The sequence below is a fragment of the Camponotus floridanus genome, unplaced genomic scaffold (assembly GCF_003227725.1).
Source record: "Camponotus floridanus strain SB8 unplaced genomic scaffold, Cflo_v7.5 scaffold364, whole genome shotgun sequence".
NCBI lineage: Eukaryota > Metazoa > Arthropoda > Insecta > Hymenoptera > Formicidae > Camponotus > Camponotus floridanus.
Window position 1 is genome coordinate 2,420 of NW_020229508.1, and position 14,970 is coordinate 17,389.

General features: G+C 32.6%; 1 protein-coding gene across 1 annotated transcript; it reads left to right on the top strand.

Annotated features, from left to right (window-relative positions):
* Positions 1–565: 565 nt before the first annotated feature.
* Positions 566–11,699, top strand: LOC112638761 (fatty acid synthase-like). The gene is made up of 8 exons (XM_025410975.1): positions 566–610; positions 3,277–3,376; positions 3,460–3,804; positions 4,827–7,978; positions 8,207–8,675; positions 8,814–9,156; positions 9,307–10,796; positions 11,278–11,699. Exons 2-8 carry the CDS (start codon positions 3,331–3,333, stop codon positions 11,670–11,672), a joined length of 6,240 nt encoding a protein of 2,079 aa, XP_025266760.1. The 5' UTR covers positions 566–610; positions 3,277–3,330; the 3' UTR covers positions 11,673–11,699.
* The last annotated feature ends 3,271 nt before the right edge of the window (positions 11,700–14,970 follow it).

A 14,970-nucleotide genomic window follows, 5' to 3' on the forward strand; every position in this document is an offset into this window, starting at 1 on the left:
TGAAGACAAATTTCAAAAATTCAAAATGATGGATCCAATATGATAGTCAGAATTAAAACCATCAAAATATGTATAAATACGAAAAAAAACATATTTTTCATAGTTATTAGAAAGCTGATGCCAATTTGAAAAATTTCAAAGAGCTAATCCAATACAGACTTTATAAAAAAGGAAATTTATAGAAATATAAAGATAAAAAGGATACAAATTATAAAATTAAATGTTGAAGAACGATAATTTATTGCAACTAACTAAAATTGTTATGCTTATATATAAAAAACATGACATTAATATAAAATTTTAGAAATACATGTCCAACGAATACGTGCGCTACTACACTGAAAAATTTGTATTCTTAATTTAAAAATATACCACTTATCTTTATATTCTAAAAATAAGTGGCATATTCTTCTTAACTTAAGAATATACCACTTATCTGTAGTATATTCTAAAGATAAGTGGCATATTCTTCAGTTGAGAATATAATGTTTTCAGTGCATACAGATACGCATTACTATAAAAGCATCTGTCGGATCGAAACAGCAGTTTAGTACAACACCACATATGGTAACATCAACGGTTTCGTTCTACTACAATTGAATAAAAATAAGTATACATACATTATGTATTAATTTTAAAATTTTTATTATTGTTCATACTTTTATATGCTTATAATTTTTTAAATTTAAGTCTCTTTCCGAAAATATGATATTATCGAAAAATATGATTATAAAGGACATTCAAAGCCATAAAACTTTTATTTGAAATGTTTTTGTCGTTCAAACCTTTTATTGTTTAGATGATATTTGCTCAGAAATATAAAAAGCGATTTTTTCAAGAGAGGATGTTTCACCCCCTTAATGGTTATATGGGCATTATAAAAAATACGCATCTCTTAGTTGCTGAAACTTTTAGCATGTTATTCAGAAATATGATCTTGATAATATATGTCCAGATTAAAGTAATTAGTTAGTAAAAATAAATATTTATTTATTTTATACTTCTTTCGTTATTCCCATTTGATGTCTCGATGTAAATATGTAAAAAGTTTCAGTCGTCGCTCATTGTTTATTAAAAACTTATTAAGAAAAGAACTTAAATGAAATGTACTATTTTAATATAACTATAAATATATAACTATAAATTTTTTTATTTTTAATAAATATTATAATTTATATTTTTATATTTTGTTATTATCTAAAATATATATTAGTATAAAATCAGATCTTTGATTTTTTTGTCATAATATTTATTATGATATGATTCAAAAAAAGTAACAATTATATAATTATTAGCTATAAATTTCCATTCAACAATATAACTGTTACATGTTATATAACTTTTATGTGTTATATAACAGTAATTGTTGAATGGGAAATTATATAACTAACAGTTATATAATCATTACTTGATGTTTGCTGAATACTAAATATATATAAAACTATTGTTTTTTAATATTTTTTTATTTTACTTGAATATCGATAAAAGTAACTGTTAAATTCGTTATCATTGTTAAAAAATATAACTACATTATCGTTACAGTTACAGAAAAAAAATGTAACACCGCACAGTGGGGAAAAAAGCCTTTTGTGGATAAAATTCAGCTGACAATTGAATTCTTAACGGATTTAAATTTTTTTTAATTTGTTGGAAATTGTATAGGCTTTAAACGCTATATGCGTAAATTTTAATTACGGTTCAAATTAAAAATAGCGGATTCAATAAAGTGAGCATAAATATCAAAACTATACGATTACGAATAAATTCGTAAAATTTATGTATTTATGCAAAAATATTATTATGTGTTTGTAGTCGATAATTATGAATTTGAGTTAAAAAAATGGCAAATCCAAGATGACGGAAAACTTTTTACAAGTAGCGATTCTCATGAAAATCAGTTTTTAATGGATTTTCGGGATTGCTGAATCTGAGAATAAAATGACAAAATTCAAGACAAATCCAACTTTCATATTTTGAAAAAAACAACTCTTTTTATGACTGATACCTTGACGTTGATAAAAGAGCTTATTTACTGCTTCATGATATACACTTATATAACATTCATATTATAAAATAATAGAACGAAAGTCAGTCTTTATAGAAAAAAGATCCATGCTTTCAGAAAAAAGATAGTTAAAAAGGAATACTTTTTTCTATTAAATTAATATGCTAAAATAATTATAATTAATATTAAATAAATTTAATTTGTTGTTTAAATAAGATAAATATGTTTTTAACGCAAATAAAAATTCCATTATACTTTTTTTTAGTTTAAAAATACTTTTTAACCAAAAAATATTTTTATTTTAATTTTGATGCAAATTCAGACACTTCTAACTTTTTAGATATGAAAGTTCAGTTTAAAAAATTTGATCTTTAGATTTATATAATCAATAACCATAAAATTACAACCTTATTACAACCAATCTTCATGAAAATCGAATAACTTTTTTTTCTTTAGCTAACATTGGATTTGCCTTCTTATTTCGTCACTTTATTCTCAAATTCAGCGATCCCGAAAATCCGTTAGAAATTTTCATGAGAATCTGACTATTTGTAAAAAGTTTTCCGCCCTCTTGGATCCATCATTTTTTCAACTACAGATTCATAATTAACGACTACAAACACATAAACATCTTTGCATAAATACATGCATATTTTGTTACGAATTTATTCGCAAACGTACAGTTTTGATATTTATGCCCATTTAATTGGATCTGCCATTTTTAATTTGGATCGTAATCAAAATTTACGCATATAGCATTTAAAGCATATACAATTTCCAACAAATTAAAAAAAAATTTTAATCCGTTAAGAATTCGATTGTCGGCTAAATTTTGTCCACAAAAGGTGCTTTTTTCCCCATTCTATGCAGTTACCAGTCCGTTTTCAAAAAAAGTAACTATAACGTTAACGGTGTTACAAGTATAACGCGTTACTTCCTAACTCTGGATAAGTAGATCGTCGTAAAAAATTAGTGACTCAAAGAATTAAACAGGAATAATGTAGCAGACACAAAGTTTTTTCCGCTTAAATCAATCAGTTTTGAAAAATAAGTTCTTCTTATATTCCAGGAAAGTTAGTATAAAGATAAAAAAAGAAGTTAATTAATTTTCTTTTTTAAATAATTATTTATTATGCATTTGTCTTTTTATATTAAAATATTATGACAGAAACTTCAATAAAAATAAAGTTATACAATGAACGTAATTCAATTCCATTAAAACGATTATATGTGTAATCTAAAATTAGAAGAAAGAATTTTTATTTTTACAGAGAGATAGAAAAGTTAATTTAGTCAAAGCAAAATCTTATTATTCGAAGATCAAGATGCCTACTTATTTTGAAGGTGATATTGTCATTTCGGGCATTTCAGGTAATTATATTACCTCAAGTGGTTATGACACAACATCAATTTTATTATAAGATGAATGTTTATAATACATCGATATTTTCCAGGCCGTCTGCCTGAATCATCAAATATTGAAGAATTTAAGGAAAATTTAATGAAAGGGACAGACATGGTCACTGAGGACGAGCGACGTTGGAAACCGGGTCTTTACGGTTCACCTTCTAGATTTGGCAAACTTAAAAATCTTCACAGTTTCGACGCTTCTTTCTTCAAGATATCTCCTAAACAAGCGCATGTAATGGATCCGCAACTTCGCATTATGTTAGAAGTGACACATGAGGCATTGATTGACGCTGGTGTCAATCCTTCCACCTTGAAAAAATCGCGTACCGGGGTGTTCATTGGTGTTTCCACTTCCGATGCGAATGATTTTTGGAAAACCAAGCCGGACGGTAAGTACATTTTAAAACTTATCGTGAAAATTTTTACCCGTTAAAGTCATATTATGAAACAATGTTCTTAAATAATTAAACTAATTTTTATTTATTTAATCTTAGAAATGTAAGAACCAAAATGAAAAGTTACATTAAAAATATATTATAAAAAGATATTTTTTAGCTAAAACAGTTTTGAAATATTCAATATTAAACATATATGAAATATACGTAAAAATGCATAAAGAATGACAAATTCTTTATATTGAAATATTACACAGTTAAAAAAAGCATATATAAGATTTTGAAATAAATATACGATTATAATAATTAAAACATTATTTTTCACAAAAACATATATAAGTTTAAAAATTAGATTTATAATACATGATATTTATATTAATGTCATATTATTTAATAAAATTAATATAAATGTTAAAATTGGCAAATAAGAGTTAAAGCGTGATAATTTGAGAACAATAGAAAAAAATTTTTTTCTTTTTTATTAATGTAAATAAGAACTATGAATAATAACTTATTAATAATAATCATAAAAAGGAAAAAAGAGTCTGGACGATTTTAAATCACGTTTGTGTTCTTTGCTATATATATTATGACCTTTAAAATGAAATTTATTTATACCAAGCAACGATTTGCATATTTTCAATTCGTTTATTTTTGTTTCTTTTTCTGTTTGTTTTTATTTTAACTTAATGTTCTTCTATCACCAATGAGAAGGGTCACAGAACATCGAAATATTAATTCTATTATATTTCTTTAACATGTAAAATTTTATTACACATCATTTACAGCATACACCCTCCAATGGCACACATTTTTTTTGTTATTAATTAATTTTATTAATTAAATTAATTCAAAGTAAACATGATGAGAGACTCAGTTAAATTGTTGCCTTTAATAATGGCGTACCGATCATTATTAAAATTTTAATTTTTGCTACAAGAACACTTTAAACTTCAGTCAAGACATCCTTTGAGTAAGTTAAAAAAAATTATCGTCTATAAATTATCTCTTTGTAGGATATGAATGGCTCGGAAGTAGCATAGCAATGATGGCAAACAGAATCTCTTATACCTTCGATTTAATTGGACCCAGCTTTTCGGTGGATACACTTTGTTCTTCATCTTTGACTGCTATGCATCAGGCAGTCGTGGCGATACGCACTGGCGATTGCGACGCAGCGATCATTGGCGGATTGAATATTGTGCTTAATCCGGTTCACTATCTTCATTATCATAAAAAGAATATGCTATCCACAGAAGGTAAATGTAAATCATTCGACATCTCAGCTGACGGTTACGTGAAAGCCGAAGCAGTGGTCGCAATATACCTGCAGAAAATGACAGACGCGCGCAGAGTATATGCTACAGTAATGAACACAATGATAAACACGGACGGCTACAAGCCCGAAGGCATCATGTATCCGAATGGTGACATTCAGTACCTGATGTTGCAGAAAATATACAATGAGGTGAATATTGATCCCAAAGACATAGTTTACGTGGAGGCGCATGGTAGCGGTACCAGAGCGGGTGATCCGGAGGAGCTCGGTGCCATCGATAAGTTGTTTTGCAAAGACAGAAAGACACCGCTGTTAATCGGCTCGGTTAAATCAAATATGGGACACGGCGAAGCTGCCAGTGGACTGTGCGCGATCGCCAAGGTGCTGATTGCGATGGAAACCGGTGTGATTCCGGCGAATCTGCACTTTGTTACTCCAAATCCAAAGATTCCCGCGTTGACCAAGGGACGTATTCGCGTACTTGACAAAGCTACGTCATGGAACGGCGGTTTTGTGGGTATCAATTCATTTGGCGCCGGTGGTACGAATTCGCACGTCATTCTGCGCAGCAATTCGAAGGTAAAAATATCATTAGATACCGTAGAGCACCTATTGCCGAAGCTGGTCGCCGTATCGGGCCGTACAAAAGAAGCTGTACAGGTATTATTGAACAAGGCAAACGAGCATCGACAAGACAATGAGTTTTTATCTCTACTGTACTCCGTGCATAGTGATAACATACCGAATCATAACATTCGTGGCTATGAAATACTCGCTTATGATAGTACGCGCGAGATTGTCGAGGCGAATTATGACGAGAAACGTCCCGTTTGGTTTTTATTTTCCGGTATGAATACTCAGTGGCCGGGTATGGGACGCGAATTGCTTGACATCGAAACGTGCCAGCGTAGTCTACAACGATGCGCTGATGTATTAAAGGAACACAATGTTGATCTAATGAATATCATCATTAACGGTACGGATGAAACATACGAAAACGTCATGGTTGCTACCGTGTCAATCGTGGCCATTCAAATCGCTCTCGTCGATATGTTAATATTTATGGGTGTGCAACCAGATGGTATAATTGGACACTCCCTTGGCGAAATAAGTTGCTCGTATGCCGATGGTGCGTTTACCCTAGAGCAAACAATTTTGGCAGCCTATTATAGAGGCAAGTCGATTATAGAATCCAATTTGGAACCAGGCGCTATGGCGGTGGCAAATTTGAATTGGGAGGAAGTCAAGAACATGTGTTTAACCGATATCGTTCCAGCCTGTCATAATTCCGAGGATTTGGTTACCATTTCTGGTCCACCCCTATCTGTGAAAAAGTTCGTAGAGGAACTGAACAGCAAAGATGTGTTTGCCAAAATGATCAAATGCTGTGGCGTTGCTTATCACAGTAAATACATTGCTCCAGCTAAATCCAAATTTCGCGCTTCCCTCGATATGATTGTGCCGAAGCCAAAGAAAAGATCTACCAGATGGATTTCTAGTTCGGTACCCGAGGTCGCATGGGATAGCCCACTCGCACAATTTTGTTCACCGGAGTATCACGTGAACAATATGCTGTCACCTGTGCTTTTTCAGGAGGCGATTACGCATATCCCGAAGAATGCGATAACCATCGAAATCGCGCCACATTGCTTGCTACAGACGATTCTGCGTAAATCCCTACCATCCACAGTGACTAATATCGGTCTCCAAAAGCAGAATCATTCAAATAATTTGATCTTTTTACTATTTAATGTGGGAAAGATGTATACAGCCGGCGCGCAACCCGACATCTCTAAATTGTATCCGTCAGTTAGTTTTCCTGTCAGTCGCGGAACACCGATGATTGGATCATTGATCAAATGGGACCATTCTGCTACATGGACGGTGCCCGATTTGAAGCATCAGACGAAAGAATCGTCAGGAGAGCTTGTTGTAGAGATAAATTTATCGAGAGAAACAGACGCATATTTAATGGGACATCAAATCGACGGGCGATTTGTTTTCCCAGGCGCCGGCTTCATATTCATGGTTTGGCAAATCTTTGCGAAACTACACGATACCGATTTCGACCGACTATCAGTAATCTTTGAGAACGTATGGCTTCAGCGCATTACCTTCTTACCGGAAAATAAAACAATCAAATTTTTCATAAAACTTCTCGAAGGAAAGGGAGATTTTGAAATCCTCGAAGCTAATAGCATTGTAGCCAGCGGAAACATCCGCGCCGCTGAAGCTATCGAGATAAATCAACTGAACTTACTACCGCTCCCGATACCGTCTACCGAGCTTTTATTGAATACGGAGGATATTTATAAGGAATTGAGATTACGTGGATACGAATACAATGGTATTTTCAAAGGAATAAAATGCTGTGACATTTCTTTCACCGTTGGCGAGTTACATTGGTTTAATGAATGGTCTTCGTATATTGATAACATGTTTCAATTTAAAATGTTGTCAAACGACCGGAAATTAGTTTATGGCTCGAAGTGTCGATACGCCATGATCAATCCCGTTCTTCATAAACAAATGATCAATGAGTTACCGAAAAACGGCGGATTGCCGATATATCACTATAAAAATGCCAATATAGTTAGATCAGGCGGTATTGAATTAAGAGATATGAAATGTACCGCACCTCAGCGACAGCAGAAGATTAAACCCAAATATGAACGTTACGTTTTCGTATCTTATGAAAATTCGCGCAGCTTGGTCTTGAAAGATCCAAAGAGACAAAAGATTCACATACTTACTGTACTATTACAAATTGTATGTGAAAATGTAACGACATCGAGAATCAAAGCCGTGGAAGTTGCGGATAATCGAGCCGCGGAAGAGCTTTTGGTGCCGCTTGTACACGATATTCTTTCTTGCGATCCCTTCATCACTGTAAGTACTCGTTATATAATTTTAATAATTGTAGTCGACTTAAAGAAGTGAACAAAAATCTTGGATAAATAGACTCAAGCGATTTATAGTATAAGATATTATACATATTTTTTTAATATATATACAATTTTCATAAATGCAAATTATGATATATAAAAAAACTTTTTTTTAAATGCACTGCATTCTAAATCCGTGTCTATCATTTTTCTATAATTTTTATCGTTTTAGGTTGATTTACAAGTAGCCGTCAGTTCCGCGTGCGATTATAGGACAAGTTTCGATCAAAGGGGCATTAATATTAATATAATTAAATGGAAAGCGAATGATACATTCCCAGCTCAGAATATGCACTTCATCATAGCAGCGGAAGTTCTCTCTGGCCGATCTCTCATCAATTTCAAAAATCTAGCGGCTACCTTAAGTTCTAATTGCTTTATTCTTCTAGAGGAGACTGGTATATTCGACTTAAAGATTGCACTAGAAGAGGCGAATCTGATGTTAATTAGTAAGCAAATTGACTCCACGGGAAAGAATTACTTCTTATTGAAAAAACGAAAAGAAGTGAGAAAAGAACCGATCTTAATACAGATTACAGGAAACGATTTCTCATGGTTAGCAAATGCGAAAGCAGCATTGAGAAATTGCGACAGTGGAAAACAAGATGTTCTTTTTGTATCTCAAAACGAAGAATTACTTGGTAATTATACATGTTTATACATAATTTTTGAAATGAAAAATTTATGTTTAGAAATATTTATTTAAAAATCTTTTTTTTGAGCTTTATCCGAGAGTTTATCAGCGAATCATTAAAGATCTTGTTTTTTTTTATTCTCAGGTATTGTCGGATTCATAAACTGCATGCGACGCGAGATGGTAAACGTGCGCTACGTTTTTATCCAGGACAATAATGCTCCCAAATTTGATTTATTCTCGCAGTTCTATGCGGAGCAATTAGAGAAAGAATTAATGGCTAACGTATTGAAAGGTGGTCAATGGGGTAGTTATCGGCACTTGCAATTAGATCAAGATAACTACATGGAAGTAGAGCACGCCTATGTGGATACATTGACGACAGGAAATTTAAATAGTTTAGCATGGATTCAAAGTCCGTTAACGTATTGTCAGAGCAAATATCTAAATTCACTTTGTAATGTGCACTATGCGTCATTAAATTTCAGGCAAGTTTCAACGAAAGTCACTTCTTGCTCTCGACTGAAATAAAAAATAAAAAATAACGAATTCAACGTAACTATATAAAATACGGCGAAATTATAAAAATAACGAATATCACATTGATAAATATTTATTGATAAATTTTATACTAATAGGGATATTCTGTTGGCGACTGGTAAACTATCAACGGATGCTCTCTCATCGTTAGGACTTGCTACAGAAGACTATGTATTAGGATTTGAATTCTCCGGGACAGATGCAGATGGCTGTAGAGTAATGGGTTTATTAGACAAATCTAGAGGTTTGGCGACCACCGTGTTGCCGGATTCCGGTTTTCTTTGGAAGGTACCTGACAAATGGACACTGGAGCAAGCGGCGACAATACCGGTCGCTTATGCGACCAGTTACTATGCTCTGTTTGTACGAGGTCGATTGAGAACGGGTGAAAACGTGCTGATTCATTCTGGTGCGGATGCCGTCGGCCTAGCGGCAATCAACATTGCCTTGCACGCAGGCTGCACCGTCTTCACTACTGTCAGCACAGAGAAAAAACGATTGTATCTCAAGAAGACCTTTTCGCAATTGACCGACAAGCACATTGGCAATTCCCGAGATACGAGTTTTGAACAGCTGATCTTGGACGAAACCCGAGGACGTGGGGTCGATGTAGTATTGAATTCACTGTCAGAAGAGAAACTACATGTCAGTGTACAGTGCCTCGCGAAGAACGGTCGCTTCCTCGATATTGGGAAGCACGACATGTTGAATGGCAATCGCGTAGATATGTCTCTGTTTTTAAAGAATACTTCTTATCATGGTATACTTTTAGAATTGTTATTAGAAAATATCGAGGATAAGCGAAAAACGGTTAGACTAATCTCGGAGGGAATTGTGAATGGTGCAGTACGTCCATTACCGACGACCGTATTTTCGAAGCAAAGCCTCGAGGAAGGATTTAGATTTATGACGACAGGCAACCATATCGGTAAGGTATTGCTGAAGATTCGCGACGAAGAACCTCAGAAACATATGCTGCCAATGCTAAGAACAGTAGCGGCTATACCACGTACTTATATGTATCCAGACAAGTCGTATGTGTTGATCGGTGGTCTCGGTGGATTTGGTTTGGAATTGGCCAATTGGATGATCACCCGCGGCGCTAGATTCATCGTTCTCGTGTCACGTACTGGAATACGCACTGGTTATCAGACGTCCCGCGTTCAACATTGGCGCAATAATGGCATCAAAGTCATCATCTCTGCTGCAGATATTACGACGTTATCGGGCGCCGAATGTTTAATCGACGAGAGTAATCGGTTGGCTCCAGTTGGCGGTATATTTAATCTGGCCGTCGTTCTACGTGACGCTTTGTTCGAGAACTTACAAGTGGCCGACTTCGAGACTGTAACCTTGCCAAAAATCAATGGTACGAGAAATCTGGACGTGATATCGAGAAAGTCTTGTCCATCATTGGATTATTTTGTCGTGTTCTCGTCCATATCGTGTGGCCGCGGCAATGCCAGTCAATCCAATTATGGTCTCGCAAATTCAGCTATGGAAAGAATAATAGAGCAAAGATATACTGCTGGTTTGCCCGGTCTCGCTATTCAATGGGGTATTATAGGAGATGTCGGTTTGTTTGTTGGTAAGACATTTCTCTATTTCTTTTTATAAGATTCAATGGAAATTATATTCTTGTTTTTAGGCATAATTTATAAAAATAAATAATTTATAAAAATAAATAATTTATAAATGAAAAGGAACAATGTGATCCGAAAAAGGATCGAAGATCATTACATAAAAAATATTTCCATTTTATTCTTTAAAATGTATCCACATAGCCAATATAATGATATGACTTTTCGAGGATAATTTATTACATTATTTATTTTTATTAATAGAGACATTAACAACTTTTTATTGCAAGAAATATATAAAACAATAATGTAGAGATATTATTAATAGGACATAATTGCAAACTAATAACAATAACGTAATATTATTAAAATAAGAGTGTAAATTATTGTATATATTTAAATATATAAATTATTTTGGCCAGATCATCGAAGCAAACAGTAATCATTTTTTACATTCGATATCACTACATGATTCTCTGATTTTTACAGATACAATGAAGAATGAAATTTTTGATGTAAGATATCTTTTACCGCAACGTATGACCAGCTGTCTTGAGACCATAGATGTTTTCCTTCAACAACCATATCCAGTGTTATCGTCTACAGTGATAGCCGAGAAACACAAATTTGCAAATAACGACGACAAAGTTGATATCATCCAAATCGTTGCTAATATCCTTGGTATTGAAAACATCTCGGCAAATATCAATGACAGCTTCGACAATCTCGGCATCGATTCGCTAAGCTATACGGAGATAAAACAGATTCTTGAAAGAGAATATGGTATCTTATTATCGTTCCGAGAGATGTATGTCTTAACGTTAAGTAAATTATTAGACTTATTAGTGAAAAACAATGTGTCTCACGATTCTTCAACAAGTTAAAGAAGTACAAAGATGATCGTAAATCTACAGAAAGAGAAATATATTCTTTAATTTTAATGATATGACTTTTCTTAAATTTTTTTAGCATTTCTTTAAACATGTGAATTATAATAATTGATTGTATTCTAATGTAATTTATGATAATTGTAATAATAATAAATATTTCTAAATTGATTATATGATTTTGTTAAAAGAATTATTTTTTTGTTTAGACATGTGCTTAATATATTATGAATATTTAAATAAGTTATAAATATTAAATCTGTAATATTCAAAATAACAGATGTTAGACAGAAAAGGTAAAGACTAATGCTATACGATGCCATTGGCAGAAATATTTCCAAAAATTAAGTTCTCTTATAATAAGTTCATGAAATTGGCCAAAATTGCCATTTTTGGACTGTTTAACCACAACTTACTTAAAATCTGAAAACGTGCTAAGGTAATTCTGTAGTCACATTCGTTTTCAGCGAATTCATTAAAAAATCAATTGGATTCGCTTGCTCTGCATTTTATAATTGACCTTTGCAGTCTTGTGTTATCAATAAATAATATATATACTATAATTTTGTCATATTAGATATCTACATATTATAACAATTATATTATTATATATTATGGCAATTAATAATTTACCTATTTGATTAACGCTTTGATTGAATTCTTTTTACTTAACATTTCTGTAATATTTTACACTTTTTAATATTTTACACTTTTTACATATTCGTTTTTCAGTTCGCTGATTACAAATCTAAAATAAAATTTCAAAAATTCAAAATGACGAATCCAATATAGTAGTCAGAATGAAAACCATTAAAATATGTATAAAGACGAAAAGAAATATATTTTTATTAATTGTTAGAAATTTGGGACCCATTTGAAACATTTTAAAGAGCTGTTCCAATACAGGCACCATAAAAAAGAAATAAATGTATGTATACAAATATGAAAAAAATAAGATTTCTAAAATTCCGTAAACATCTACTACGTTTTTGAAAACTCCATTGTTACATAGTTGTTGTGCCGGACGTGGCACGATGTGGGGTAGCCGGGTATCGTAACCAAAACCTTCAGCCGTTTTAGTCTACAACGTTTTTATTGTAAAATCCTTTATACAAATAGATTATCTTTCTTATTTTTAGTCGATTTCTTTCGAGCCTTCTCTTCGTCGTCCTTTCTTGAATCGCTTCGTTCTTAGCATTTAGAGTGTTTAGTAACTTCGTCAGGTGATTCGTCGCACGGTATAGCGGTTAGCTCTTGGTCTCGCACTAGTTGATTGATTTATAATTAACGACTGTCCGCCGTGGACGGCTTTTATTCCCTCGGTTTTGGTGGTGTTTTGGAGGGGATCGCCTAGCGACATGACGATGTATGGTCATGGAGGTTTTTCGTGGCGTCCAAAGTCTAAGTGCAAGCAAAGAAGGTTCAAAGTCGAATCCCTTCGTTTTCGCGTTTCCGGCGAACGTTTTTACGCGTGGTTCGCTGAGGTAGCGGTTTTGCGCGGTTCGCGAATATTCTATTAATATTATCAATGAAATAATAAGTTATAGTCTTTCGGACTATAACAATAGTCAAAGATCTTTCGCGATCGAGTGATTGATTGATCGCGGATAACATATGTATAGAAAAATATAATGTTATTTGTGTTATTAAATATTACAATTACACTATATCAATTAAAAGCTGATTTTACTTTCCTCATTCCCTACGGATTTGCATTCAATGTATCAATCAAGAAATTTTTTCACTTTTCATGAAAAAAAATTACATTATCGATCCTTGATTTTATTATTTTTCAATTATGCGAGGTCGGTAAAGGAAGACCGATCGTCAGATAGGCAACTCGACTTACCGATCTGTATGTTGCGGAAACACCTTTGTGACGTCCCGACCAATAAATTTTCTCTTTTTACCATACAAACAGATTCCTTCTTTACCCTGTTGGAATTTGTTCAATTCTATCTAATCACGAAAGAGCAAGATTGAAGGAGATATTATTTTTATTAGTATTAACGTTATAATTGCATTTATCTTTAATTAATCTTACTCATATTCTAATTACTTAGTTACTTTTAATAACTATTTTAACCAAATTCATTAGAGTTATAGTATTAAAATTATGAAGATATAAAAGAATTATAAATTCGTCTACGAATAATGCATTGTACAAAGCAGCGATTTTAAAACGCTTTCGGGATTCAGTTGGCGTTTATCTATCATGGAATGTAAATCATAATCACAGATAACGACCATTACTGGTAATCCATTTCTTATTATGACATCATTTGTAAATTTTTGGTTAATTATTCCACTTAAGTAATATCAGGTCTAGGTAATAAGAACAAAAACATTCAAAATTGTACATAGCCAGCGTTGGAAGAAGAAAGTAAATCTGTAATAAATTGTAAAGTTCATCCGTGTTTTCACACGGCGACTCGCTCTTGCTAATCAGCTAAACATAACATCTGCATACCAAGAATGACAGATCGATATTCGAATGGACAAAGGAGATGATGAAATTCGCCTTATCTAAGTCCCCACTGACTCGTACCAAGGAGCACCAGCGCCTACCGGCCATGGTCACGGAGGACCAGTAGATTTTTCTCCGGCCTACAGTTAGGACGAACTCTGATTTTCGCTGATTGTTCACTGCATTATTCTCTGACTTGATTGTATCTACCTATACACTTATATTTTATACAATATACGTAGAGTTAATTGGAAAGTTCTACGAGATTTTATTGAGAACCACTCTCTACCGCCGAGTTTTAAAATCTGTCATCCCTTGGAAATTTCACGCTACTGGATCTTTGAATTCCGAGCGCTACTTCCGACAGATTTAGAAGGAAGAAAGAATCTCAAATTTTCTCCCAGTAAGAAAGGAGTAGTTAAAATTTTGGTAAGTTAAAATTTATTTTTATTTTATCCCTTTCTTTAATTATATTAAAATAGAAATTTATGTTATCAATTTAATTTCTACCGAATTATTAATCATTAATACGTCTTTGTCATTATTATCTTACTTGGTATAATTATTCTGTACAATTCATTATTACCATAGTTATAATTATTATTTTGATTTATAGTTATTACGTTGATTATCCAATTATTTAAGATCAATTATTATTGCTTAATTATTATTAATTATTAATACGTATAATGAAAGAATTAGTAATCTGTGTATTGATCCTGGTTATTTTAATTTTACTCATTCTAGTAGCATTACTTCACGATCAATTGCGTTCTCTTATATAATTTAATCATCTAGTTATATTATATTATCTTATTTTATCTTTTC